The sequence below is a fragment of the Carassius auratus genome, unplaced genomic scaffold (genome assembly GCF_003368295.1).
Source record: "Carassius auratus strain Wakin unplaced genomic scaffold, ASM336829v1 scaf_tig00214501, whole genome shotgun sequence".
In the NCBI taxonomy this organism is placed as follows: Eukaryota; Metazoa; Chordata; class Actinopteri; order Cypriniformes; family Cyprinidae; genus Carassius; species Carassius auratus.
In genome coordinates, this window is record NW_020527681.1 from 21623 (window position 1) to 49467 (window position 27845).

At 35.8% G+C, this 27845-nt stretch overlaps 2 protein-coding genes across 3 annotated transcripts; both read right to left on the bottom strand.

Annotated features, from left to right (window-relative positions):
- Nucleotides 1-872: 872 nt before the first annotated feature.
- LOC113092166 (NACHT, LRR and PYD domains-containing protein 3-like) lies at nucleotides 873-14471 on the bottom strand. The gene is made up of 9 exons (XM_026257781.1): nucleotides 14386-14471; nucleotides 6926-6997; nucleotides 6608-6825; nucleotides 6459-6495; nucleotides 4580-6359; nucleotides 4119-4466; nucleotides 3813-3962; nucleotides 3496-3542; nucleotides 873-2567 (listed from the first exon to the last, which is right to left on the bottom strand). The coding sequence occupies exons 2-9, from the start codon at nucleotides 6957-6959 to the stop codon at nucleotides 2020-2022; spliced, it is 3162 nt and encodes a 1053-aa protein (XP_026113566.1). The 5' UTR covers nucleotides 6960-6997; nucleotides 14386-14471; the 3' UTR covers nucleotides 873-2019.
- Nucleotides 14472-22598: 8127 nt separating this feature from the next.
- LOC113092168 (natural killer cell receptor 2B4-like) lies at nucleotides 22599-27271 on the bottom strand. Of its 2 annotated transcripts, XM_026257786.1 has the most exons (5): nucleotides 26613-27271; nucleotides 26064-26384; nucleotides 25621-25932; nucleotides 25349-25468; nucleotides 22599-23309 (listed from the first exon to the last, which is right to left on the bottom strand). In XM_026257786.1, exons 1-5 carry the CDS (start codon nucleotides 26677-26679, stop codon nucleotides 23299-23301), a joined length of 831 nt encoding a protein of 276 aa, XP_026113571.1. In that variant the 5' UTR covers nucleotides 26680-27271; the 3' UTR covers nucleotides 22599-23298. The 2 variants fall into 2 exon arrangements, with proteins under 2 accessions (XP_026113571.1, XP_026113570.1); XM_026257785.1 differs by lacking the exon at nucleotides 22599-23309 and having other exon boundaries at nucleotides 24212-25468.
- Nucleotides 27272-27845: the final 574 nt, after the last annotated feature.

Genomic DNA, 27845 nt, shown 5'->3' on the forward strand with positions numbered 1-27845 from the left:
AAGGGTTTTACTAATAATATTAGTAAAAGCTAAAAACCCATCTCTTTTGAAGCTACTTGACTTAATCGTAAAAAAAAATATATATATTTTTCTAGCTTGTACTTATTTAAACAATGGCTAAAATATGATATTACATGTACTTCCTGTGTCTGTTTTCCTTTTGAAGAAGAATCACTTTATGTATCCCCCAATTGTACAGTAAGTCACTTTGGATGACAGCGTCTGCAGAATGACTAAATGTAATGTGCTAGCCATCACATGCTAGTAATGGAGAAAACTGGGTTATAAAATTACTGCATATATTAGAGAAAAGATTAATGTAATGTATATTTTTTTTTTTTGAGAATTACAAAACAATTATAAATTTGCGTTCTAAAAATGTATTAAACTGTTTATATACGTTCCCGTATTTGAAATATAAATCCCTGGTTAGTTAAGTAAAAAATGTGTATGGGAAAATATATAACTTCACACACATTAAATCGAGTTGACACAATGTGAGTGTTAAAAATGTTCGGTTAAAGTGAATATATCCTTCATTAAGGTGAAATTGTGTACTTGAAATGCTGTGAGATCTTAAAGACATTAAAAATGTGTTAAAATGTGTATTAAACACTGAAGTACTTGTATAATTCATATATGTAAATTGATGTTGTAAAAAACAGCTTCATTCATCACAAACCCAGATAGCAAGCAATTTTGGCCCAGATCCGGCCCACATTTGGCCTGCGTGAAATCCATGCGGGCCAGATCAGGTCTGAAACTGCTTGATATATAAAAGAATGTATTCCAGGTATATTGAATAACTAAGTTTATTTTTATTGATTAGTTATTGGAGAAACTGTTTAAAACACTTCTGTTGCTCAGACAACAGATTCTGGCAGTGAGAAAGCAGCTCTTGTCCTGTGCTCATTTTATACACATTTGTATCTCCCCTTTTCAGGTGGTAAGGGTGCTACGTACAGGTGGCGCTATCGAGCCATTTTCTGTTCAGGACAGTTTGTGTAGACGCGTTTCCTCCAGCGAAAATGAAGACATGAACAAATATGATCACATAGCCAGCCCTACTTTATAAAACGATCATGTTGGCATTTTCATTTTAAAATGTAACTTTTAATACACATTACAGTGTATTATTTTAATGTATATGTATTACAACTTAAACATATAACAGTGCATGTTGCAAAAAGGCTCGCATACTTGAGCTAAGAAAATCCTAGAGTCACCCCTGGTATTGATTATATATATATTATTATATAGTAAAGACTTCTGGAGTTTTTGGGTTTGCTGATTATCATTGGTGATGTTTCAATACTTTCTGGTGCTTCTAGGTTGTTTTATTAGCTGGTTCCTAGGTCTAGGTTACTAGGTCTGCTAGGTGAATACCGCAAGTCTGTTTACTTAATCAGTGTAGGGGAATTTACAGTTAAACCCCAGTTCAGGTATGATTAATGAAGACCAAGAGTCAGAGATGAAGTCAATTGAAGACAAAATTACTGAAGAAAAATAGTTTGCAGTCTTATCAGCAGAAGTCAGGTTCAGTACTCCAGTAAAAATAAGTTTGTAGGCCGCTCTGCATACATTCTTAATATAACAGCAATTATACTCTAACCTAAGTACTCATTATTTAGGTAAAATGACTCTGATTGGCTGAAATAGCGAAAAAATTTAAGTTAAAAGCATATATTCGTTTGCATGCAGAGACCTTTAACCTGAGAGGAGTAAAGAGGAGTAAGCAAAGGAAGAAGCTCCCAAACAAGAGAAAACACATTCCAATAACATGGTTGATCTTAGTGACTATAACTAGTACATGGTAAATAATAATTGTATTCAACTCACTAACAATATATAAGTTTACATACTGATTAACAACTTAATCAATAATCACAAAAAATATACTTTTTATGAAGGCCATGATGATTCTGGGATCCACGCCTTCAACAATAATAGCAAACATCTCCTAATTTGAGTCATCATGTCTGGACCACAAATTGTAACTGTAACAGTTACTACTTGTAGTTATAGTGATGATTGCTGTAAACAGACTGAGCTGTCTGGTTCCTGAATACTGAACGCAGCATAAAGTTCCTGGTCCTCAGGAAAATCTGCATCAAACATGTACAAGAGTTCGGGCTCCGGGCTCATCCTATAGAAGGAAATAGAAGCAGCCTCCTGGTCCAGGAACACACCGAGTTTTCTGGCTGACTCTGTTTGAAGTGGTTTAGTTAGTGATTCAGTCTTTTTGTCATGAGCCACGCATACATTTTTTGAGCAACATAAACACCACGACATCTTATTACGTCCCAGACATACGGTGTCATTCGCACCCTTCCTCTTGATTCCCTTACAGGCCACACCTATGTGCACACCTGCTCCGATCACATCCGCAGTGAAGAAACAGCGTCCTGACAGCGGCTGGCAGCACAGGACCTGGTTACACTTGTCAAATCTTTCGTCATTAGCAGGAAGCTGCTGCTTCTCCCTCTTACGAACCGCTACAGTATTGTCCTCGTTCAGATAGAGGTACTTGTTAGCCGTCTGAGGGTCAAAGGTGAGCGGGACAGCATCTAAAAACAAAGTGAGACTTATCAGAAATTCTCAGCATAAATATCTACAATTAGCATTAGCAGAATATTGTGTGTAGATGACGTAAAAAACACTTTAGGGGAGTCACATGCAATATATCATCTAAAGCTACTTTAAACAGCATTTTGGTAATTCTTTCAATATTTTAATACGGCCAGGTTTTTATGAGCACATGTAAATGAATAAATGTAAAACACAGTTTTACATTTCTATAAATCCATCTATTACTCCACAAGACCATTTAAAATGAATGGAAAATTAAGGTGTTAAAAATGGTAAAGTAGTTACAGCAACTACAAATACACTTCATCTACATTTTAACCTACAATCTTAATAATAATAATAATTCCTTACATTAATTTAGTGCTTTTCTAGGCAGTCAAAGTGCTTTACATAGAAGAGGGGAATCTCCTCATCCACCACCTGTGTGCAGCATCCACCTGGATGATGTGACGGCAGCCATATCGCACCAGGACGCCCACCACACACACTCTTGGTGGAGAGGAGACAGAGTGAAGAAGCCAATTAGCAGATATGGGGATGGTTAGGAGGCCATGAATTTGGAAGCGAATTTGGCCAGAAGTAGGTTACACACCTACTCTTTTTCGATGGACATCCTGGGATTTTTAATGACCCCAGAGAGTCAGGACCTCGGTTTAACGTTGCAGAGACGGTGCTTTTTGTCAGTATAGTGTCCCCGTCACTACACTGGGGCGTTAGGACCCACACAGACCACACCCTGCTGGCCTCACTAACACCTCTTCCAACAGCAACCTAGTTTTCCCAGGAGGTCTCCCATTCAGGTAAAGAACAGGCTCTACCCTGCTTAGCTTCAGTGGGCAACCAGTCTTGGGCTGCCGGGTGATATAACTGCTACAAATCTTTGTGATGATCCATGATTAAACTCACATTGGTACAGTCCTGGCTGGTGACTGCAGACTCCTCCAGTGTAAATTCTAGTGAGAGTTAGGGTTAGTAACAGTTAATATGTACATTGCACATTTATTGAAGCACAAATAGATAGTCTCTCATTTCACAATGCATTCACTAATTTACATTAGACGCCACCTTCAGTGCTTGTGTAACCCTAAAGGAAGTATACTTGAACACGACAGTGAACAATTCACTCAGGAAGAATCAAAGTCCTCACTACAAGTTTGATAGGATCCAGTGGATGTTCAATCTAACCTTCGACGTGAACCAATAGAAGATAAAAGCTACATTACCTCAGTGAGGGCAGCTTATATTTCCGTAGACAAACTTTCTTTTCCATGATGTTTTCAAGGTCATTATACTGCAGGTCCAGCTCTCTCAGACTTGCTTTCAAAGATGACAGCAACTTCAAAACTCCTTCTTTAATATGACAGCCTGAAAGTCTATAAAGCAAAATCTGATTTTGGTTCCGATCATCAGGCCAAGGAATGATATTCTTGAATGATATTCTTAACCCCTTACAGCATCTATCGTTCATTTAACAATGCTTATTTAACCCATCTGTCTGGACCCTGATGTTTGCAGTTAGTTTGACCTACTTCAGAACTTCAAGATGACAGTTAGCGCTCTGCAGCCCAGCTGAGATCATTTTCACTCCTTCATCTCCAAGTTGATTGTCACTGAGGTCCAGGATTTTCAGATTCACATTTGATCCTGAAAGCACGTTCCTGATGAGCTCCATGTCCTGACTATGGAGGTCATTGTGGCTGAGGTTCAGCATCTGAATCTGGCATTTGGGATCACAGAAGGCCCTAGAAAGTTGCTTCAGTGCAGACACTCCCAGACCATTGTGGCTCAGATCAAGATGAGTCAGATGAGAGTTTGGTGAGGTCAGTAAAGGCATCAGGATTTCACAGTGTTTCTCTGTAAAGCCACTTCCTTTGAGCCTGTAAGTATTGCATTTAAACTCAGTGATTTTACATGTAAACTACTGTATGTCACACTTAACTTTGACTAAGAATATATTGAATATTTCCACAGAAGTTTTCATAATACTTACATAGCCGTCCTGAAGCGTGTGATGGCTGGAGAGAATCTCTGAAATCCTTCTAAAGTCATGTTGAATTTCCTGAGGACAAACTCATCATGCTCTGTATCTGACATCACAAACCGGAAAGCCAGAAGCGTGCACTGGAACAGTGTCAGGGGCTTCGTGGTCCGTGAGCTTTCAAGATCTGGCATCTGCAAAAAAGAACTGTCCTTGAGCTCCACGATGCATCGAACAAGACTTAAGCATCTCTCAGGGGACAGATCTTTCCTCCTCAAAGACTTAATGTACTTGGTCACTTTTTTGTGGTCTTCTAAACTACTGTCTTCCGATCGAGGCAGGAGTCCCTCAAGTATACGTCTGCTGGAATCACAAGAAATCCCAAAGAGAAAACAGTTAAAAAGATCCAAGTGTTCATTTTTGCTTTCCAGAGCCACATCAATCACGCTCTTGAGAAAATCGGACAAATTAGACTTTTGCCCCATTTTAGCTTTAGTTAATCCCAGGGGGTCTTGATTTCCGGATAGAAATTCATGAAAAACAAACAAGGCTGCAAAGAATTCCTGGACACTGATATGGACAAAGCTGAAAAGTTTAGTCCTGTTATATCCAGACTTGCACTCGGAGACATACGTGATGATGCCTGGGTATCGAAGAGCTTCGTCAGGAGTGATATAATATTTCCTCAAGTCTTCTTTACTGAAGATGGCATTCTGTTCCTTCAGCTTCCGGTAGGCCAACGCCGCCAGTTTCTTAATCAGTTCTTTGTGCTCTATGAGAGCATCTTCTTGTGACACACTTTTGCCTTGATATTTGTTGTGGCTTAACCCAGTCTGAATGAGCAGATAGTGGATATACATTTCTGTCTGATTTGAGGGCATTTCACTAGCTTTATTTTGACTTTTAATGATGGTTTTCAGAACAACCGATGAAATCCAACAAAAGAGGGGAATGTGGCAGAGTATCCACAGGCTCTTGTGAGTCCTCAGGTGACAGATGACTTTTTGGGTTAGATCTGGATCCTCAAACTGCCTCGTGAAGTACTCGTCCTTCTGTTCATCTATGAATCCTCTGATCTGTGTGACATACCCCTGTCTGAAGATCTCAGACGGAAGCTGTTCAGCTGCCACAGGCCGGCTGGTGATCCACAGGTGTGCAGACGGAAGCAGTTTTCCTCTAAGAAGGTTTGCTAGGAGGACATCCACTGTGTCTTTTTTAGTAAGGTCTGACAAAATGCTGGTTTGAAAGCTCAATTCATTTTTATATTCATCCAGCCCATCGAAGATGAACAGAACTTTTCTATCGCAGATCCAGTCAGAGATAGTTCTCGCGTTTTTGAACTCTGGGTAAAAGTCACAAAGCAGGTCAGAAAGACTCTTTTTTCCCTCGAGCAAGTTTAGCTCTCGGAACGGGAGGAGGAAAACAAATTCTAGATCCTGATTGGCTTTTCCACTTGCCCAGTCGTGGACAAACTTCTGCACGGTGACCGTTTTCCCAATTCCTGCAATTCCTTTTGTTAAAACAGTCTTCATGGTTCTATTTTCATCCAGTGGTGGTTTAAGAATTTCATTGTAGTTTATGATTGTCTGTGCTGATGTATTTAAATCATTGGTCGTCTCAATCTGCCAGATCTCGTGTTCTCTATTGATGGGGTCTGACTCGTCATTGATGATGAACAGTTGTGTGTAGATCTTATTTAGAGAGACTGACTGTTGTGCACTTCCCTCCAAAATCCTCTCAGAGTCCTTCATCATCCTTGTTTTTATCTTATTCTTTACGCTCTGAAGAGTTTCTAGAAATCAGGACATATCATGTGATGAACAGAAGTATTGCACGCAAGATTGAACAGTTTTATTGAGCAAGAGTCTGACATGTCTTTTCTCGCTCTTACCATTGTTGTTTATTGAGGTAAAGTGAGACACCTGTGTCTGAAAAAGAAAAACCCATACAAAATGTACACAGTACATATAACAATATACACATAAGCCATATCTTAAATTAGCAACTCAGCAAAATGTACAATATTAGATTAACACTCACCACATATACATCACCAGCTATTATGGATCCTAGTATGTTTGGAGCAACTACTGTGCCACCATTCTTCTGGTCAATTCTGAAGTCCTGAAGATACTGGTCTGAATTTTGAATTGGTGGTTGTCTGTGTGATGTAGATCTATTTATATTATTATGTTGTGGAATGTCGTTATGCTGTTGAAGTGTCATGGTTCCAAACTGTGTTTCAATGCTGGTACCATCTGTTTAAAAAATAAGGCAAAACACTGCAAATATTGTAGTTAAGCTTATTAAAGCTTGAACATTTACTTATAAGATAGTCAATTAGAAATATTTTCCTACTTTCGATATGCCTGTTTTTTCTTTCCATGTTCATTCTCCTTCAGAGGGTCTTCCAACCTCCCAGTTGTTCCGCTGTGTTGGGACAAACAGTTCATGATTTCTATGTCTTATAATAAATGTTTACATTTGAAAGCAAATATATACATTAGTTTGGTATCTTTCAATGTTTTAGACACTTTTTTGTTTGTTTTGTGAAGTCTTTTATGCTCACCAAGGCTATATTTAGCCTTTTTTTTTTCAAAGATACAGATAAATATTTTTATGGAAACTTTAATAATTTTTTCTTGGATTCTTTAATGCATAGAAAATTCAAAATAACTAAACAAAAATCTTTTGTAATATTTTAAATTAAATGCGTCCAATAGCTGAATACAAGTACTCATTCTCCCTTACCCCAAACTTTTGAATGGTGCATGACAAAACTATTAAGCAGCAAAAATGTTTTCAAGAGTTTATTAATAATAAAGGAGTTTAATGCCAAATCAGAATAATCTAATGTTTTGTAACATGTACTCTGACCAAACACAAAGTACAAATTGGAAAACAGGGAACAGGTGTGCTGCAACAATGTTCAATATGCAAAAAATAACTGAATAAATAATCTGTGAATAATGAAAATCTAGTATATCCCAAAAATAAAAACGAGACTTGTAAAAGGTAAAAATATCTTGCATCCTTAATACAAATTTGAGATTACAATGAATAAAATCTAACTGAAACTAAACTAAATAAGAGAGAACCCAGTTAACAATTTTGGGTTCCCAAGAATGTTCACTTGTTGGTTAGCCAGGAAAGTTTTCTTAACTTAGTAGAACGTTCCTATAAGGTTCCCATAAAGTTATCTGAGGGTTCCCATAATGTTCTACTAACATTTTTACCCTGATATACCCTGCTGTACGTCAGTAATCACCCAGCACTCCCACATCCCATAAGCAGCATGGAAGATAGTTGGATGGGCCTTAATAGTTCTTGTTTTAAACTATTGTTTCATTAAATATATCAAATATCACATATCAATATCAAGAACCCATTTAACCATAAGGAGCATTAAATGAGACTATCAATTAATTGACTATAAGATTTCAACTTGACTGCGACACAATTTTGGGTTTAAATTTAATTTTTAATTCTAAATGTACGTTTTAATTTAACATACATTAAAAATGAATAACATTTATATGACTTTGGCTAGGACAACAGTACATTAATTTCTTACCGCTGAATTAACGATGATGTGCTTGTTTTTTTGGTCAGTAGGCCTAGGGCCTAAACAAAAACTTCTCGGTTAACATCATCTTTAATTAGACGTGTCAAATCTCTCTGAAATCACAATATTGTATTATCTCGAAATTGTAAGTAATTATTAAACAAAGAGATCACTAAACGAATGTAGTCAGTAAAACGAAATGACCGTTAGTCTTTAAATTAAGCGCGTGCGCCGGTGCGCGCCTTTCCGTGGAAAACAGGAGAAAGAGCGGAGAAGAGCGCTCGTAATAAAGAAAGATACAAACCCAGGTGTTTATGATATGCCAATTATGTTTAACCCTGGTTTAATTTCAGTTATAAAATTTGATTTATATTATAAACAGTACCGTATCCATTCTTTATGTTCTAACCATTTATTGCTAATGTAGCTAATAATACAATCGCTTTAATTCAGATTCAGTTAAACAAAATAGCAAGAAAATATCTAAAATTGTAAAAGATATAACAAACAAATGTAAACAGTACAAAGACAAAGTCCACTCACTGACTATTGCCTAAAACACACACTCACGCAAACACACACACACACACGCAGGCTATTTCTAACATTATATGAACATTCCGTAAGCGACCTTGCATGACACGATGTCATAATATGTCAATTTTTTAGAGCACAGAGTAATGTTTGCAATGATATAACTTAAGTTTAACAATCATAAAAGGCTTACAAGCTATTCATTTTGGAAGGGACATTGTGAAGTGAAAATCTTGCGCGGAAAATAAAACCTTTTGCCGAAATCTTCGGAGTTTCAAACATCCCACGATTAAAGCAAATATGTTTGGAGCAAAAATCATGCCTCGGGGTTCCTGTGCACTCAAGGTATTTAAGATGTTTCACCTACACATTTAGCTACTACTCCGTCAACCCATGTATTTCCGTGAAACGAAAGCGAGAGTTAGCGGCGCTTTATGCACCTGCAGCATGGACGATATAGCCACCGTCATTAAAACGGTATTCTGAAATATTCTTCAAATAGTTAACGGTTTAAGCTCCCGTATCACATAAACTATTTTGGACTGGTATCTACGCGTCGAAATCAGCGTCAAACGAAACCTGGATGGACAGTAATGCAGCCTATTAAAGTGTGTAGTTTGATTTATTGAGGCTACATCTGTGCATCGTCTCTGGAGCCATTGGACACGTGCTAACATCTTTCACCCGATAAAGCCACCGAATTTACCTTGTGTAGGCTAACAGATAAGTAAACAAGCCATGCCATTAGATATTTTTGTTACATGCTTCTTTTTATTAGGCTACATTGAGAGTCTTTAAAAGTGCACTGTTCTAAAATCGCTGACGAAATGTATGGTGATATCATAAAGTTAATTTTGTGATTATTACCTAAATATTTTTCAGACTGGCCTTAAAATTAAATCACAAATCGAAGTGTTTTAAATATCAATGTTTCGCATGAACAGGATCGAGTAGCTATAAACATTACTAATATTTTTCCCCCCTAAGGATATAGTGGGCACAATATATGATGACACACGAATCACTTTTGCTCCCTATTTCACACAGATATGTGGTGCATAAGGGAGATTGCGCGAAAAACAGCGTTTGAGACTCATAGCAGCAGATTCAACCGGTATATTTGTTTCCTTGGATGCTTTCTCTTTCAGGTAGGCCTAGTGTTTGTGAGCCAAGAATATAGGATGCTACTTGTGAGAAAACATTCGCAACTCTCATTGCAAGAATTCACATAGCCTACTGATTTGCCGATGTGCAAAATAAATAAATAAATAAATAAAATAAAATCGTCCGTGACTTCAGATTTTTGATTCAGGCTTGTGTTTTGCACCATATCCACGAAAACAACAGTAGCAAAACTGTGAGCGTATTTGAGTTTCTTAATTTGTGATTGATAGAATGGGATTTGTGCACTTTCATTAAAGGATTCGAGAAGGTTGTTTTTCTCAAAAAATACACTTTCGGGTTTCAACCTTCTTTTATTTGATCCTATTGAAAAAGAAACCGTAGAACACAATGGGAGACGCATAATAAACTACCACTCCGTCACCGTGACCAACGTGCCCGTTATATGAAAATATGAAAATCTTTCACAATAGCACCAAATTCCTAAATACTGCTGCAGATTTCAACACGCTACTCGAACTATAAAGTTAGAAGGTGTGTAGAAAGACTATCTCACCACAGGTCACTAATGCACGTCTGTTCAACTATATAAATACAACCTATATCAACAGTCATAACACATAGAAGAGAACATGTCCAAATACAAAACCTGAGTACTAGTTTGAACGAAAATTAGATAGGGCTACTGATTTATTTATTCCGAAACAGAAGTCATTTATCTGTATATTTTAATTTTCATTCCATCATTCTATTAAATGTACAAATGTTTCCTCAAACATATGAAAAATAATTAAGGTGTATCAAATAAATTGGATACAAAAATGTTATGTTTAAGTTGGTTTTTTTCTATTTGTCAATTCGTTATTTAAATTAACAGGCCTACATATTAGGAAACAGGTGCAGGTCACCAGCGTCAGTTTCAAATTTTTACTTAAAAAGAATCTTTGTGAGGATGACTGGCAACAGATGCTGCTCTTAAATTATTTATACAACCACACACTAAACGACTTTGAAAGCCGACATTTTTATTCTGTACAAAACTTAACAAATCACACTTGTGATCCCAGTCAAAAATGACCTGCCAAGCTACAAATAACTAAGAATTAAATTTTATTTTAATCTGAATTCGCTTTATTTGCTTTACTGTACCAAAGAGTGTTCTTTTCTTCCCTAGATGCACCATAAGCTCTTCTGATGAGATGAGGGATAAGAGGAAAGGCGCGGTTGGCAGTCATTACATGCGTACCGCGCCCGTGCCCAACTGAACCGCGCTCTGGACCACCTGTTCCTGCGAGGGCAAACAAACATCGCCCGGGATGATCAGACTAGTCAAACTAAACGGGCCTTGGGGGTCAAACGTGCTCGAGAACTGGTTTTATTAGGGTAGTATAAATACTGAGCAGGGCCGTTCAGAGACCTTTGGAGGGGCAGGTGCTCAAAGTATAAAAGGGGCACATGGAACAAGGCTTTAAATGGCGCTGTTCAAAATATCAATACAGCAATATATTGTGATGCATTCCTTGCGGATTCACGTATCGATATGGATGGTTATTGATACAGCAGCAAATGTTTGATGCAAAGAAACAATAGAGAAGACAATTTTAAGTTTAAAATAATAATAGCTCTGGGATTAGAAACTGAAATGTCTTAAATTGTCCCAACCTGATGGCTGTTTCTTCTCTGTTTCAGCATTAATCTATTATTTTAACCATCACTACTACTCTTGCACCTAATCAATAAGTCCACCTTAAATATTGATACAAAAGATAAAAAAAACGGATCCACTGGAATATAGTGATTAATATTATTATTACTGTTGTAGTTGTTATTGTCTAAAATTGAACACCTTTGCAATGTAAACAAATGACAGGCTACATTTGTTATTCATCTCCTTCACAGTGCACTTTGATGTCAGGCATATTATGCATTTTTTATTGACACTGATATTTTTACATTTATTTCCAGAGAGATATTATTGAGTTTACAGGCTAAAGTGGTCTTGCTGTTGAAAGCACTGTTGCTATTGTAGAAAAAATATATATTTGCGTCACATTTAAAATATAATTATATAATTAATTCCTGAATTGTTTTTATTTTTATAATGATAATTCAGAGAATGAGAAAACCTGAATAAGCCTAACCAGTGTTGTGATAATTATTTTTAAGGCACTCAACGTGTTAAAAAATAAATAAGTACTGTAATATAATAAAAGTTTAGTCAAATAACATAAAAAAGACCAGACCCTTCGATGCCTGTGAAACTTTTCTCCCTCAAACAGCACGCTACTTCTACACTACAGGCTACACACAGTAACATATCTGTATGTTCTCACTTCAAATCGTTCTTGTAAAATAATAATAAGTAAATAAACATCAAAATCACTTCGCTGAGAATGAAACACCAGTTACCAGCTGCTGTGGTGTTGAAAATATCTTTGAGCAATTAAAAATGCGCGTGCGGCCTGAGGAATTTTCCCGGTCAGGTGAAAGGTCATCATATTGGTCATTTTATTTACGACTAAATTATTATTAATAAATTGTAATAATATAATGATTGGGCGTTGACAAAAAGGTATGTTACTACTAAAAAAAATTCGAGGAAATTTTGCTTTGACAAAAGGCACTTTTGGGGCAAAGGAGCAGGTGCTCAAGTGAACCGCGGTTCTTTCGGACAATTCGATCAAGTTGAAAAAAAAAAACGGTTCACCGGTTCTTTTGCGCTCGATGTAATGTCATTAGCGATGACTGCCCTTAATTCAAGCCTTCAGTTTACCCGCGCTTATAACATAAGCACAGAATCAGTTCAGAATCAATCACCAAAAGAACCAGTTCGTTTCAGACGAGCTGTGAGTCAGACTGCTTCACACCGAATCACACATGCGCAGTATCATCAGCTCAATGAGCGCTTCAGAACTCCTGACCTGATATTTAGATATACTATTCTTCAATAAATATATTTGTTTGACAGGGAAGCTGTGCGCAAACAGGAATATACATTATTTAAAAAAAAAAAAAAAAAAAAAAAAGCACCCCAGAAAAAAGGGCACTTTCTCTCCAGGAATAAAAAGGGCAGGTGCTCAAGCCCCCTTTGATGTCTATGTGTGCACGTGCCTGATACTGAGTTAAAGTGTCCTTTCTTTTTTCGAAAACTACAGCCAACCCTGAATGACTGAACGAATGTTAGACATTTTCTGCAAGAAAATAAATATTCAAAAAACTTTTTGTCTCATACCTTTATTGAAAGGAAAAATTGGTAAATAAATAATACAGTGGATTATAAATCTCTTGTTATGTTATCAGTATATATTGTTCCATATATCTCACATGCTATAAATAATTGGATTTGAGTATAAAGCTTTAAAATATTCCCACATCAAAGATCATTTAAGAGGAAACAGACAGGAAAAGTTGTTTTATTTTAATTTATTTATTTTTAATTTTTTGCATGTGTTAAAGTCACATTTTATTAATGTTGCAGAATTAATTTTCATAAGTGTTTTTATATTTTCTAATTAAGATAGGATATTTTTTAAATTAAAAATTAAATATATATAATAAAAGTCTCTGGGTGTCATCAATATGCCTCTCTTGGGTTGCACTAAAAAAATAGAGATGGCAAGTAACACACCACTTCATGGAATTTTGTAGTAGGCCTATAAAGATTGAAATAGTGTTTACTTATAATGCATACAAAAAAAATATTTGTTACTAAACTAATTGTTTTAAATTGTTTTTTTCTGTAACTGTAAGCAAACAATACAAACGTGTTTCACTTTATCAGCTACAATTTTATCGTTAGGGTCACATCCTGTAAACATTTGGTGAGCTATATGATCAAGCCTACTTTCAGTATTAACAAGAGCAGAATGGTATATCTGAACATTCCAGTCTGTTGATACCACGTTTATAAAATAAAAATGCAGCAGTCTGGCCTATCAAAGTCACTTCATTCCATGGTTTAAACTTTTCTGGAAGCCTGATTCAATCCTTTAAACCGCATCCCTTTCATAAAGGATGGAGTCTGAAAAGATGTATAAAATTTCCTTTTACTAGTTCCAGACATTCCAAATGGGTTGTAACTCACTCCAGTACAAATTTTAATATTTATCAGGGTCCATAAGCCCTGCACTTGCATCTTGTTCAATACAGTTTCAACACAGAAACCCTCAACGTCTGACAAAGCAAATAAATAAATAAATAAAATTGATTTGGAATATGTCATTAAATTGAACTTAAAACAGAGATCAATGTGAAAATTAAAAAAATAATTCTCAAATAGGCAGACATAGATAGATAGGTAGATACCACAAAGTTCAGCCTGTCAACAACTTTATTACAAAAAAAAAAAAAAAAGATTAACTTAAATGTCGTTATAATTAACCATGGTTTTACTACAAATTACCCCCCCCCAAAAAAAAAAAAACACAATGGTAACAAATTAACAATGGTTTTGCTATATTAACCATAGTTTGACCATGGTATTTATCTGTGGTTATACGAATGGTAATCAACTCGCTAAACAACATGGGTTAACAGTTTTACTATAATAAAACCATGGTTATTTTTCGTAAGGGTAATGCAATACAGAGCCACTCACCACATTAAATCAAGTATTGTGACCGTATGGTTCACATGAGGATGTTGGGAGTGAACCTCTCCAGATCATGTCATTTAACGTCGAACTCCGAAGCGAATTTACCAATCCGGTGAAGGTTTGCCTCTTAGTATTCATGATCCATATAATTATGCATTAGCTGGTTGACGAATACCAAGCAAGGTCAGGAATACGTAATTAATATTTGAAGATCAAGCTTTTGCTATTGGAAGGTCAGCGAGCGACGTCAGAATAATTTAACTAAAGTTTACAAAAGACTCGTTTGCCATTGGAAGGATATCGGCGACGTCATTGCGAACTACTTAATATTCAAGAGCTGAACCGTTGGCGTAGGACTACTAGAGTTTCGCGCTTCCGAGATGAGGTAAGAAACAGTCCAATTAACGGCTAAAACTCTCACTAAAAACTGATGAATTAGTGCTCAAACCACGCCAAGGCTGTCAATCCATCATCCGAGAGAGAAAAAAAGCGGGATGGAGTGAGATGGAGAGACTGAGACTTGTCCTATTGTCCCAGAGGATCATCACATTCACCTCAGCGATTTTTTCATCAGCTCCGGGGATTTCTTCACCATGGCAATAACATTAGCCTTTAGCAAGATGAGAAAAGCTTTTAGTGCGGCAATTCTCTCTCTCTCCTTGCCCCTCTTTTAAGCCTCCTGTTTTTATTCCTTAAAGGAAATGTTCACTCAATAAACGAAAATAATCTGTCATAATTATTCAATGAAATTTTCCATTAATGGATGTTGTTCAGTTGTAATTTGGAAAATATTTGAAAAATATATAGAAGTACTTATTTGACTGCACTCCAGTCAAAAGCTTGATAAAAAAGAAAAGAAGTACTTCCTTATGTTCTGAAATGCCCTATTAGAAGGTAATTAACTTAACACAGCTCTCTCATCATAGTATAAAAGAAACCAAATGGCATGCATTAGCTGCCTGTAGGAGCCCAATCTCCTCATACAGACCTGTTACCCATGTTTTGGACACGCAGCAGTTGCGAATCACTGCTCAATAGTGCAGTGAGAGACTGAACACAATAACAAACTTTCTGTGCTGGCAGTGCGGTTTAATTTTAAATTATATTTTTAAAAAATCTTTAAAAAAAAATGTAGCCTTAAAGTGTTGTTAATCAAGTACACATTGTTTTTTAAAAAACAGTAGTAAGTAAACAGTCAATAAGAAAAAAAACTGAGGTTACTTGGGGTTTTCATACAAATTTATTTTTGACTGCTCTGTTGCTCTAACAGCAAACTGCACAAATGCATGTGAATTTTTAAAAGCAGCTCAACATCAAACTGCATACCAATTTGCATATATTAGCCTACCTGTTAAACTACCAAGAAATGCCTCCGGCCTGCCTTTGTGCATCCCACTGCCATCTGGTACACATGTAAACGGCTAAAGTAACCGTTTTCTTAATCAAACACACTTGAACTCATTTCATTGTTAGAGATTACAAAAGCTAAAGTGAATGTGTCAGACAAAGAAACATGCACCAGTAATGTGGTTGGAGATCACTGTCAAGGGCAGAGTCTCAAAAAAAAAAGCAAAAACATATTCACACAATATTTTTGCATAATTATCAAAAGTGGAAGTGTAATAAAGTCCTTTCTTGTCAACACCATTTTGCGTGTTGTTGAACTAACTGCTTTCACTTCACATAAAAGGTCTGTAGGTGATCTTAATCTAACCAACTATGATATTTTCATCAAACAGTATTATCATAAACGGTTTTATCAATATGGAGTATGTAATTAAGAGTAAATTGAACATTACTTACAATTAATGCAACCTCTTCAGTTTTAGCCATTTCATGTTTGTTAAAAAAGAAGAAAAAAAAAACTGAAAGAAGTGGGTAGGCCTACACTCCGAAAAAAAGGTACAAATGCTTTCACTGGGGTGGTACCTTTTTTAAAGGGACACTTTTGTACTTTTTAGGTGCCAATATGGACTCTGAAGGTACAAAGGGACTGTCCCGGTGACAACATTTGTACCTTTTTTTCTGAGAGTGTACATAGTTTTCATCCGACTTAAGACTGATAAATTACCACTGCAAATCACATTATGATCCCGATGAAGAAAAATGTATTTGTACTGGATACAATCGAACTTCTTTGTCTAGGCCTACTTCCACTTTTAAAGTCAGCTTGTTATTTCTCTTCCATGTAAAAAAAAGCCTGATTATAGAGAAACTTAATAAATAACATTACCAGTAGTTGTGCATGACCGTTTTACCTCATTAGCACGGTCACAACACAATGTTGCTAAAACCTCTCTATTTTGATATGCACCTCATCATATTAATGGAATATTAATATTGAATATTGTATCACAATAGCCTGTTTGTCATAAGAATTGGGATCAAAAATTTGTGCTGTACGTCTTCGAAAGGGAATGCAGTTTTATCTTTTGAAATGAAGATATGTATTTTTGGTTGCCATATTGGCAATGTGTGCATGGTGACTCACCTCAGAGTGTTTCCGCTGAAGGCTTCCTGATCGGTTAAATATTTAAAACTGATTCTGCCACCTTGTGGTCATTCATTCATTTTTTTTTTTGTGTGTATTTTATGGAATGATTTTTGTGTCTTTATTATTCTTTTTAACTTAACATATTAAACTCAGTTACAAGTGAATTTAATTAATATCTCGTCTTATACTCTCCCATCTAAATATGTAAGGTTAGCTAAGCCAGTTGTAGATTTGATTAGCCAACATTATAACTAGCAGCCAGAGCCCCAAATAGTAAAGCGTCAGGATGAGAGGAGATAATAATTAAGTTCACTTGTCACTGAAAGTGACGTGACATTCAGCCAAGTATGGTGACCCATACTCAGAATTTGTGCTCTGCATTTAACCCATCCTAAGTGCACACACACACACACACACACACACACACACACAGTGAACACACACCCGGAGCAGTGGGCAGCCATTTATGCTGCGGTGCCCGGGGAGCAGTTGGGGGTTCAGTGCCTTGCTCAAGGACACCTAAGTCGTGGTAACTGAGTTTAAGATGTTAAGTTAGTTATCTTACCCGGTAGGCTTACACGACCTCTTGCTTGTCACAAAATTAGCTTTACTTTTGAACACAGAATGTTTGATTGAATAATGAAGACACACAAAACATTCCATAGTATTGGTGATCATGACAGAAATCTTACTGTCAAAGCGGAGAGGAGAGAACTTTGAAGCTGCTTAAAGCGAGCCGTGTTGACATCTAGATTTTAGTCCTTGTCATCATGATGAGATTAGGTTCCTTCAATCTAAAAAAAAAAAAAAAAAGAATAGAAAAAGAATAGAAAACAACAGTGAGGAATAGATTGTTGGAATTGATTCCCGTTTATTCCGGAACCAGGAATCGGAATTGGACTTGATTCCAAATAATTTGGAATCAAAGAGCCCTAGATATAGCAGCTTTTCAGACTACCCTAGCAAACTTTTCTCTTAAAAAAGCACCTAGAAACAATCCTAGATCGACATCCTACTGCTTACACTTGCTCTTTTAGATGAAAAATCCTGTTGCTTTCATGAATAACCTCTAAATAGCATTGCAAGAATGTTGATTCTGAGAATTTATACAATTGCACTTAATGTACTTTTTAAATGCACTACATTATTATTAGGATATACAGGCTTTATAAAACACATTCCCAGTAAACCTACAGTATTAAAAAAAACAATAATAATTCTTAATCTTCTTAAAAAGTAATACTTAATAAATATGCTCTCAGATTAACATTTTCTGTGATTTTGATATGCTTTTTGATATATATATATATATATATATATATATATATATATATATATATATATATATATACATATATGTTTTTTTTGAGAAAGCTGATGATCTAACATTAATATTCATATAACAGCACATACTGCTGTGTACTGTAGGGGGCGGCATTTAACATCCTTTACATTAGTTCAGGGCTGTCCGAACCTGTTCTTGGAGGGCCACTGTCCTGCTACCCTAATTAAACACAACTGAAGCATCTAATAAAGGTATGATTTACTAGAAACTTTCTGAACTTTGCAGGACAGTAATACTGAGTTATAAATATCCATGGAAGAAAAGAGCTGTGCACACAGTGACAAAAATTATGTATTATTATTGAAACGTAATATGTTAGTATTGACTTTTGTGAATCTCACAAACTAATGGAGCTCACACCTTCTAGAATTACAAAAAGTATCTTTCTCATGGCACATTCTTTAAAGTTTCTTAGGCAATTTTCTGAAAGGCTACATTGAAATGAGAAGGCACCAACGCTATACATTGCAATCACGAAGAGTTATTTTGTTTGAATGGCATTTAAAGTCACATTGTTTACATTGTGTGCTTTCATCATTGTTATAGATCTTGTCAGTGTTAAATATAGTTACTGCATTGATCTTCAGGCTTTTTACAAAGTTCCTAACAAATGACAAACACGACAAACATTTTATCAGACAAGAACAACAAATCCCACAGTACTTTCATGGCACGTTTCACAAGTAACATCAGGCAGAAATGAAACTGGAAAAAAAGGATACAGATACAGAGGGAATACATTAATTGAAAGTGCCTTTGTGGTTTAACTGAACAGTGATATTTTTGGAAGTGGAAAAAGTGATGTATTCTAGTTACAGTTTTTGTTCCAATTCTGTTTACACAAAAATATTAGAGATGTTCCGATACCCTTTTTCTCTTCCCGATACCGATTCCGATACCTGGGCTCAGGGTATCGGCCGATACCGAGTACTGATCCGATACCTGGGTGTGTATCTGTATATACAGCTGTATATACTACTAGCCCTGTGTAAATTGCTAGAATTCTTTTTATGGTGTGCTACAGACAGATCCCTCAATAAAACATGAACAAATACATGGTGAACTACTGTATTTATTACAGTATTTTTATTATCTAACATGAATTTGACAGTATTATTTATTTTCATATGCAAAAAAGAACTTCAAATGCAGCCAAAAATCTAACACCGCAAACTAAAAAAGGTATTTAAGTTTTACAATATAACTGTATAAAAAAACTGCAACAAATAAGTCTAGGAATATAAAAAAAGATCTATTAATCAGATAATCTCTTTACAACAAAACAAGTAAAAAACAAGCAACCATCTAGGCATAATTATTATTATTATAGAGACGTATTATTATTACTGTAGGCTACAACAGTAGCTTTATATATTGTCAATTTACTCATGTAAACCAAACATTTATTTTAATGGGCTGCCATGAAGATCTTTGAGTGTCTGTGTTTATGATATGACAGTATTCTCAAATGAAACGGTACATTCTCATGAAGTGACGGTTTATGCGTTCGTGTCCTCATGACACACAGCAGAGACTACAAAACAGCGAGCTCTCGCGCATCTGTGCCAGTCACCCACAGAGATGTAGATTTTGCGGGAGTAATATTTAAATAGTATTTTGCAGTTTAATATTCACAGACACTAGTATATATTCGGCTACTGTCTGGAGCCCTGCGCTTTGACTTACACGGAAGCGACTGAACGCAGCTGCCGGTACTGAATATACTCGAGAGTCTGTAACTACCGGTACTACAGAGACATACTGCTAACCACTGATCTATAATATAGAAGCGGCTTCACTGTCTTTTGGCAGTTTAGAATGTGATGAGTGATCCAGTCATATATAGATCAGGGCTGCTAACGCGTTTTCATTTCTTCTTCGCTGCTCTAAACAGGGGTTGCTTGTGGCAACACAGCACAACTTCCTGTGTTTTCAATGCATTTTGAGCAGCGAAGAAGAACCGTGCAGCGGTTAGGCAAAGCTTGCGGTCATAACTAGGTATTTTTTAAGAAAATGGTATCGGATCGGTATATGGGTTCATGTACTCGCCGATGCCGATGCCAGAATTTGTTGTGGTATCGGAGATATTTCCGATACTAGTATCGGAATCGGAACAACTCTAAAAAATATTAGCATTTTCATACCATACCAACCGAAGTGCTTAAAACAGGCCACTTCAAAGGGCTTTCCTTTCCGTTTGAAGGGGTTAGGGATGAGCCCTTCCAAATGGAATGCAGAGTATGTTTGTGTGTGTGCAAGTGCATGCTCGCGTGTAAACACATGCACAAGAAATGACACCTAACCTAAGATTATTACAAACAACAAGTTTTAGAGTGGCCTTTTATTGTGGTCAGCCTTAGGCACACCTGTGCAATAATCATGCTGTCTAATCAGCATCTTGATACACACCTGTGAGGTGGATGGATTATCTGGGCAAAGGAGAAGTGCTCACTAACACAGATTTAGACAGATTTGTGAACAATATTTGAGAGATATAGGCCTTTTGTGTACATAGAAAAAGTATGAGATCTTCGAGTTCAGCTCATAAAAAACGGGGGCAAAAAAAATGTTTGCATTTATCATTTTGTTCAGTGTATAAACGTGAAGGATAGATTTATGTTAAACAAGAGCTTAAAAAAAATCAAAAAATCAGTATTGATTTTCGTTGACTCTTAACTTTTATAAAGAATATCTCTCAGGGGGTGATGTATAAAGATGGTTGTAAATATTTAGCAATTAAATGCAAGGAATCTTGTTGACAATGGTCTAGAGTTTAAACAATTGATATTAAATATACAGCAAAAGCACAATATCATTTGTATTCAAAAAACATGGCTCAGACCAAGGTGAAATTGTATAATTCAAGGGTATACAACAATTAGAAAAGATAAGGAAAATGGGGGTGGAGTGTAAATTTTTTGTGCAATGTGGAGTGAGATATAATTTGATAAGTACAGATAAAGAAAATTAAGTAATAATGATTAAAATCTGTAAAGGATGAGATAATGTTAATAAATTATTATAATCCATGTAAATAATTCATATTAGCACGTTCGGTAAAATGTTATGAGTGGAGACTTTAATGCACATAATGTAATAATGGGTAGTAGGAAAATAGATGCAAATAGAGTATTAGAGGATAATGAATTAGTATGCATGAATGATAGAACAGGGACAAAGTATAATAGTAGTCAAAATACGACAGGTCTAATAATAGTATCAAATAGCATGTGCATTTCTGCTTGACAGCAATGACAGGCAAGAGTTAACAATGCAACCAAGAACAAATAAACAAACAAAAAAATACTTCTTAAGATGTTTTTTATTCGTTTTAAGGAATTTGCATGTTTTAATAGTATATGTTTTGCCCTGACCATGTTGTAGTATCCTTTACTGGAGTGTTAAAAATTTCGAGAAATGTATTTTGTCTTACCATGTAAAATGTAGTAAAATTTAATTAAATACTACAGATAAATTTCTGTAGTAAATATTATAATGTTTTGAAACCATAAGTGTATGACATCAAAGTTTCGCGAGAGCTATAGAGAGAAGACGAATCCATATGCAATCCGTTCAGAGCGTCTCACTCACATCCACCATGTTTGTAGTTCTTTCTGTTCATGGCTGTAGTTCTGAACCAAATGGCTTTCAGTATGCAGCTTATTGCTTAAAGCTCTGGCTCCCTCTAGTGTCACTTGCATGAATTCACCACGTTTTACAACTCGAGCACAGAGGCAAGATTCTTCTAGTCAAATGATTACTGTGTAAGTCCACAATGACATCTTTAAAACATGACAAACTTGATCTGTTTTGAGTTGGACTGAACATGTCAGTAATTGGCAAAATTATTTGTAGTGGTGCAACACTGGTTTAACAACAAACACATGGTCTTTGCTAGAAACTTAGAAAAAAATACATTGTGATTATGATTTAGCTGTGAGAGTACAGTATGTCAAAATCAGTCGGGGACACATTACAGAAAACCCTGACTATTACTTCACTTTTCTGATGAGCTCATAGAGCAAATTTTAAAATACAGTGGAAATGTCCCAGTATTAGTAACACAAACATGTCCAGTCAGACAAGCTGAACAACTAACAGCTGACAACTAACAGTTGTCGGTTAGGGTTTGATTAAAAAGGGTGTCAAACATTCAGGATCTAATCTGTTTGAAAAAAAGGAAGTATATATATAATAACTGAAGAGAGTAAACCATTAAAATTCCCATTCATCTAAAAGGCAGAAGCAGTCAGACTAGATCCAGTGACTCCAGTGAACCCCCTGTGAGCAAATCAAAATGATGTAAATGTTACCCAACTAATCATTCCGGAGCTGCAGGAAAGAACCAAGAGAACACAAAACATTTGATCAAAATGTGTAGACAAATTCAAACTGTTCATATGAATCGTACACTGACTTTCATTTACAATAATACAAAATAGGCATTTCAATACAAAAGTATAAATGCATAATACATTTTCTGATCCAAAAATTATAGAAAATGATGTACATAAATATAGATTTTGTACACAATTAATAGCAGAATAAGTACATTTTTAAAAGAGCAGATAGCAGAAAAAAAGATTGAAGGCTTTTATGTAAACTTAAGTGTTTATGAAGGATTTAAAATAAAGATTCCAGTAACAGAGCCTTGCCTAACAGGTAAACATCTACCCACAGAACAAGATACAGCATGTTAGATTAAACTGACACCAAACACTGGAGGACACTAGGAAACACTAGGAATAATCCATTAAAACATGTCTATTCCATTTTCCGGAGAAATGGTCCGTTATACTGAGTTACCCACATGAGTGGAGATTACTCAGAAATATTTGACTGCTCCATAGCTGCTGGCCAATCAAAGTCAAGTATTCCGGAAAAATGATTAATACAAATATAGAATGTTCATGTGTTTGTTAGCATTCTATGAGATGAAATGACTGTGGAAGCTAGAGAAGTGAATACTTAAATGACTTTTACATGCTGGTTTCATATCAGTTGCAAAAAAAAAAAAGGCTTATACCACTGATCATGTCATTTCACATTAACACTCGAGTATATGACGTGGTGCTCTTCATCTGGTTTCTGAAAGAAAACAAAACATGGATATCAGGAATTAAAACGTAAAACAATTAAAAGAGTGTGTGTATGCTTATATAAGTAATGTTTGTGTGTGTACATACAGTACAGACCAAAAGTTTGGAAACATTACTATTTTTAATGTTTTTGAAAGAAATTTCTTCTGCTCGTCAAGCCTGCATTTATTTGATCAAAAATACAGAAAAAAATAGTAATATTGTGAAATATTATTACAACTTAAAATAATAGTTTTCTATTTGAATATACTTTTAAAAAAATGTATTCCTGTGATGCAAAGCTGAATTTTCAGCATCATTACTCAGTGTCACATGTAACATCCAGTCGATCACATGATCATTTAGAAATCATTCTAATATTCTGATTTATTATGAGTGTTGGAAACAGTTCTGCTGTCTAATATATTTGATCAATAAAAGGTTAAAAAGAACTGCATTTATTAAAAAAAAATGTTTCTAATAATATATATACTAATAATATATTTTCTTTACTATCACTTTTTATTATTACTGACCCCAAATTACTGACCAGTAGTGTATATTGTTATTACAAAATATTTATATTTTAAAAACATAGCTTCTTTTTTTTTTTTATTCATCAAAGTATCCTAAAAAAGTATCACACGCTCTGAAAAAATATTAAGCAGAAGAACTGTTTCCAGCTTTGATAATGAATCACCATTTAAAATGATTTCTACAGGATCATGTGATAATGATCCTAACAATTCAGCTTTGCATGACAGAAATAAATGATAATTTAAAGTATAATAAATGTAAAAACAATTATTTTAGATTGTAATAATATATCACAATATTACATTTATTTTCTGTATTTTTGATCAAATAAATGCAGGCTTGATGAGCAGAAGAAACTTATTTCAAAAACATTAAAAATAGTAATGTTTCCAAACTTTTGGTCTGTACTGTATATACCAACAGTCTGGTAATGTGCTTGTAATACTTAACTATAAACTGGTCAGCAGTTGAATAAAAAGACAATTACAAGCACGGGGCATGATAGCAAAAGCATGATGTTTTATTCAATCTTTTTAAATAACTTTCTTAAATACTGGCAAGATGTACATGCACAATTTCACCACAAAAAGTGAAGACTTCAAACAGAGCAATTCTTTTGGCTTTTGAAAGGTATTTGGGGGCTTTTTGGGCATTTTGAAAACACTTTCATTTTCGTCTGTTCGGTGTTAATCACTGGCAAAGCTGCAAAAAGTCAACTGGAGGTTCCAGCACTGCTTTCCTGCATTTCATTCAGATGCTTTTGAATCGGCAGGCTTTATAACGAATGCTTTTGTGATTTGATCACTGACTGTGTGTCTGTCACAGATGCCGGTGGCTTTTCAGAAGCATAATGGTATTCATTAAATTTACAACCTACGTCGGCGACGATAGTACACAGACATAGAGCACAACCGCTCTCACGCGACCCGAGTTTGATACCCGTCTCAAGATCCTTTGCCGATAACTACAAAACTTTGCCGAAAAACTACACCCTTCCTAAACCCTATACTAGCTCTGAGAAATGAGAAGGTGTTTTTGGTATAACGTGTTTCTCAAGTTATCTGATATTGCACTGTGCCTTAGGGACAGTACCATGTGCAATTGAAGCCTAGCAGAAAAAGAACAAGCATAAACAGACATTAAGCTAAAAAGAGTGGTATAAATAGCTTGAAAGGTCACATCATGCGCAGACAAATAAGAAGAAACACTGACAGCAGCACAGGATGGCACAGTCACTGCTTTGTCACGTGTTCAAGCGCATGTGTTTCTCTCCACATCTGTAGTTTATGCAGATTCACTGTACACTGCAGTACAGTGTCTTACCGTACTGTGAACACCGATTGCACAAAATGTTGTTTCAGCATAAAGCACCTCTTCCTCACAAGTCTGGACTGTTTTAATGATAATATCACATTGTTCAAATAAGTCTGCAATGGTGTTCAAAAACATATTTTGAGATCTCGATTTTGTCCCAGAATGCTCATTTTATTCGATGGAAAGGGTAATACTTGCCTTCTGATCCTGCTGGTTTGCGTCTCCTGCAGTTGAAGTATATCGCCCCCACAACTGCCAAGACCAGCACCACCGCAAAACTAATTAACAATACCATTGTCTGTGACTGCTGAAAGGGTCCTATAATTACCAACAAAAGAATAATATTAATTCATTGGTCCTTATTTCAATCAAGAAATTGTTCTCATCTCATAACATGGCTTTGAACGGACAAGGTTAGAATATAACTTTTTAAGCATACTCTTTAATCACTAATATCACCACTGACATACCTGTAGATGTGGGACAGAGTTGAGTGATGTCCAGATGTTGAGTCTGGTTGCTGATGGGATTGTTGAGCACACAGCTGTAGCTGTTTTTATCCTGATATTCCACCTCCAGATGTAGAGAGAGACTGATGCTGAGATCAGACACACTGATGCTGGACAATAAACTGTTTCCTTTGTACCAGGAGAGAGTCACATGACCCACATTCACAGCTGAACACACCAATGAACATCTGGGCACTGATGAGCGTTCAGAAGATGATGATGATGATGAAGAGTTTGAAGCGTCTCTGGTGATGATAGGAATGGGAAGAGGAGCTGGAAATAATGATGGAAATATAAATGTTAATGTGAAAATATGAGAGTTATTCATCTTAAATAACATATCCGTCTGATCATTTTCCAAAAACTTTATATCTTAGCATCATTAAGCATGTAAAATTGCTCACCATAGACAGCAACAATGAAACTCTTGTATGTAACGTCATCTTGGATGATTTGTAGTTTATAAAGTCCAGAGTGTTCAGTTCTGATGTTTCTGATGGTCATAGATCCAGTCTGGCTGTCCATCTGCAGTCTGTTTCTGAACGTCACCGTTCTGTTACCTATATAGATCTTCTGTCTATCAGCAATACGGGTGAATGAGTTGTTAACTTTAAACATCCACAGTATCTGATCATCTTTCTGTAAATTAACGTCAGTGTTTAGAGTGACAGAATCGCCCTCCATCACTGATAATGACTGCATTACATCTGTATCACCAAACACACCTGAAACAGAAATATTTTTCACATTTTAGAGTAAACTACATGACAGAAACCAATAAGTACACACAAAAAAAGTCAGTTGTTTATTCTTTTAGACGGGACGTTTTCCACATGTTGTGCTCCAAGGTTGAACATATTCACCTAAATGTAAAATAGATTTATTGTGTGAAAACATATAAAAATTCCACTTTTGCGCCTGAAACACTATTTAATAAAATTCGAACCACTTACCGTATGAAAACCAAATCCATAGACAGAGGAAAAAAGATTTATAAACCATATTCACATATCCCGACATATCCAATGAATAATCTCCTCATGATTTAGTAGAGCGAGCTTGCTCGTCCGCTTTTTTCAAAACAAAAACGAAGCAGATTATTAAAAGTAGCCTACGCTTACAACAAAAACTATAGCGCAATCAGTACATTAAAACAGTTACGTTAGTATCGATTTCGCTTTAAATTTTTAAGATGGGCTAAAAAAATAAATAAATAAATAAGATCTATTGTCTTAAGATTTGCGTGTGACTGTAGGCCTACGTCGATTGCAATATTATATCCTGAAAACTGTGGTAGCACATCCATCCATTTTAAAAACGCACGAGGTATTTTTTTCTGTTAAGAAAAAAGAAATAGGCAACGGTATTGAAAACTCTAGCCTACTTCTTGATTTCAGTTTCCATACTTCCAGACCAAATCGCTCCGCCCTTTAGGGGTCCTCCTAGCCCTATCGCCTCAGAGATAAGCGCAGATGAACACTAGCCTAAACACAGCGTGGGGATCAGTCCTCGAGACGTCTTTACAGTAGCTTTAAGAAGATCAAGGGACATTCAGCTCTTTCGCTGACACAAACAGGATGAAGACTTTGAGCAGGAACTGTGTTGTAGTGCAGGATTTTTTTTTTCTTGCATGATTGTATTTATTTTGTTCAACTTGTGGTTTGCAGTTCATCTCTTATCTTAACACCTTCATGTAATTTTCCTCTCCTCTCAGCAAAAAAAAAAAAAAAAGTTCCTAGAACTCTAATCTGAATATCAGTTTAGAGGTGAGTCTATAAATCATAAAGTCTGTTGACAGGGATGAAATAACAAGGAAAGTTTACATCAGATCATGATTCATCCTTAAGCACAGGAGCCAATCACCATCATCTGAAATGTTTCAAGTAGGTTACATACAGAGTTCTGGCACGAAACTCTGATGGTGCAGTCTGATTTTTTTTTTTTTTTGATGGTGCAGTCCGATAGGTCTAAGTCAGTCTGACGTAATGACATCATCACATGTCACAGCTGATTGGTTCTCTCCTGTATGGGTAGCCAATGAGAACAAACATTCAAATATATGACTAGAGGTTGCCGTAGCAGTGCAGCTTGCTTCAGAAACCCTCCACCTTCCCCAGCTCCACCTGTATAGATCCACTACGAGGTATCACATTGTATGTTATATTTGCAGCACCAATATTCTTACG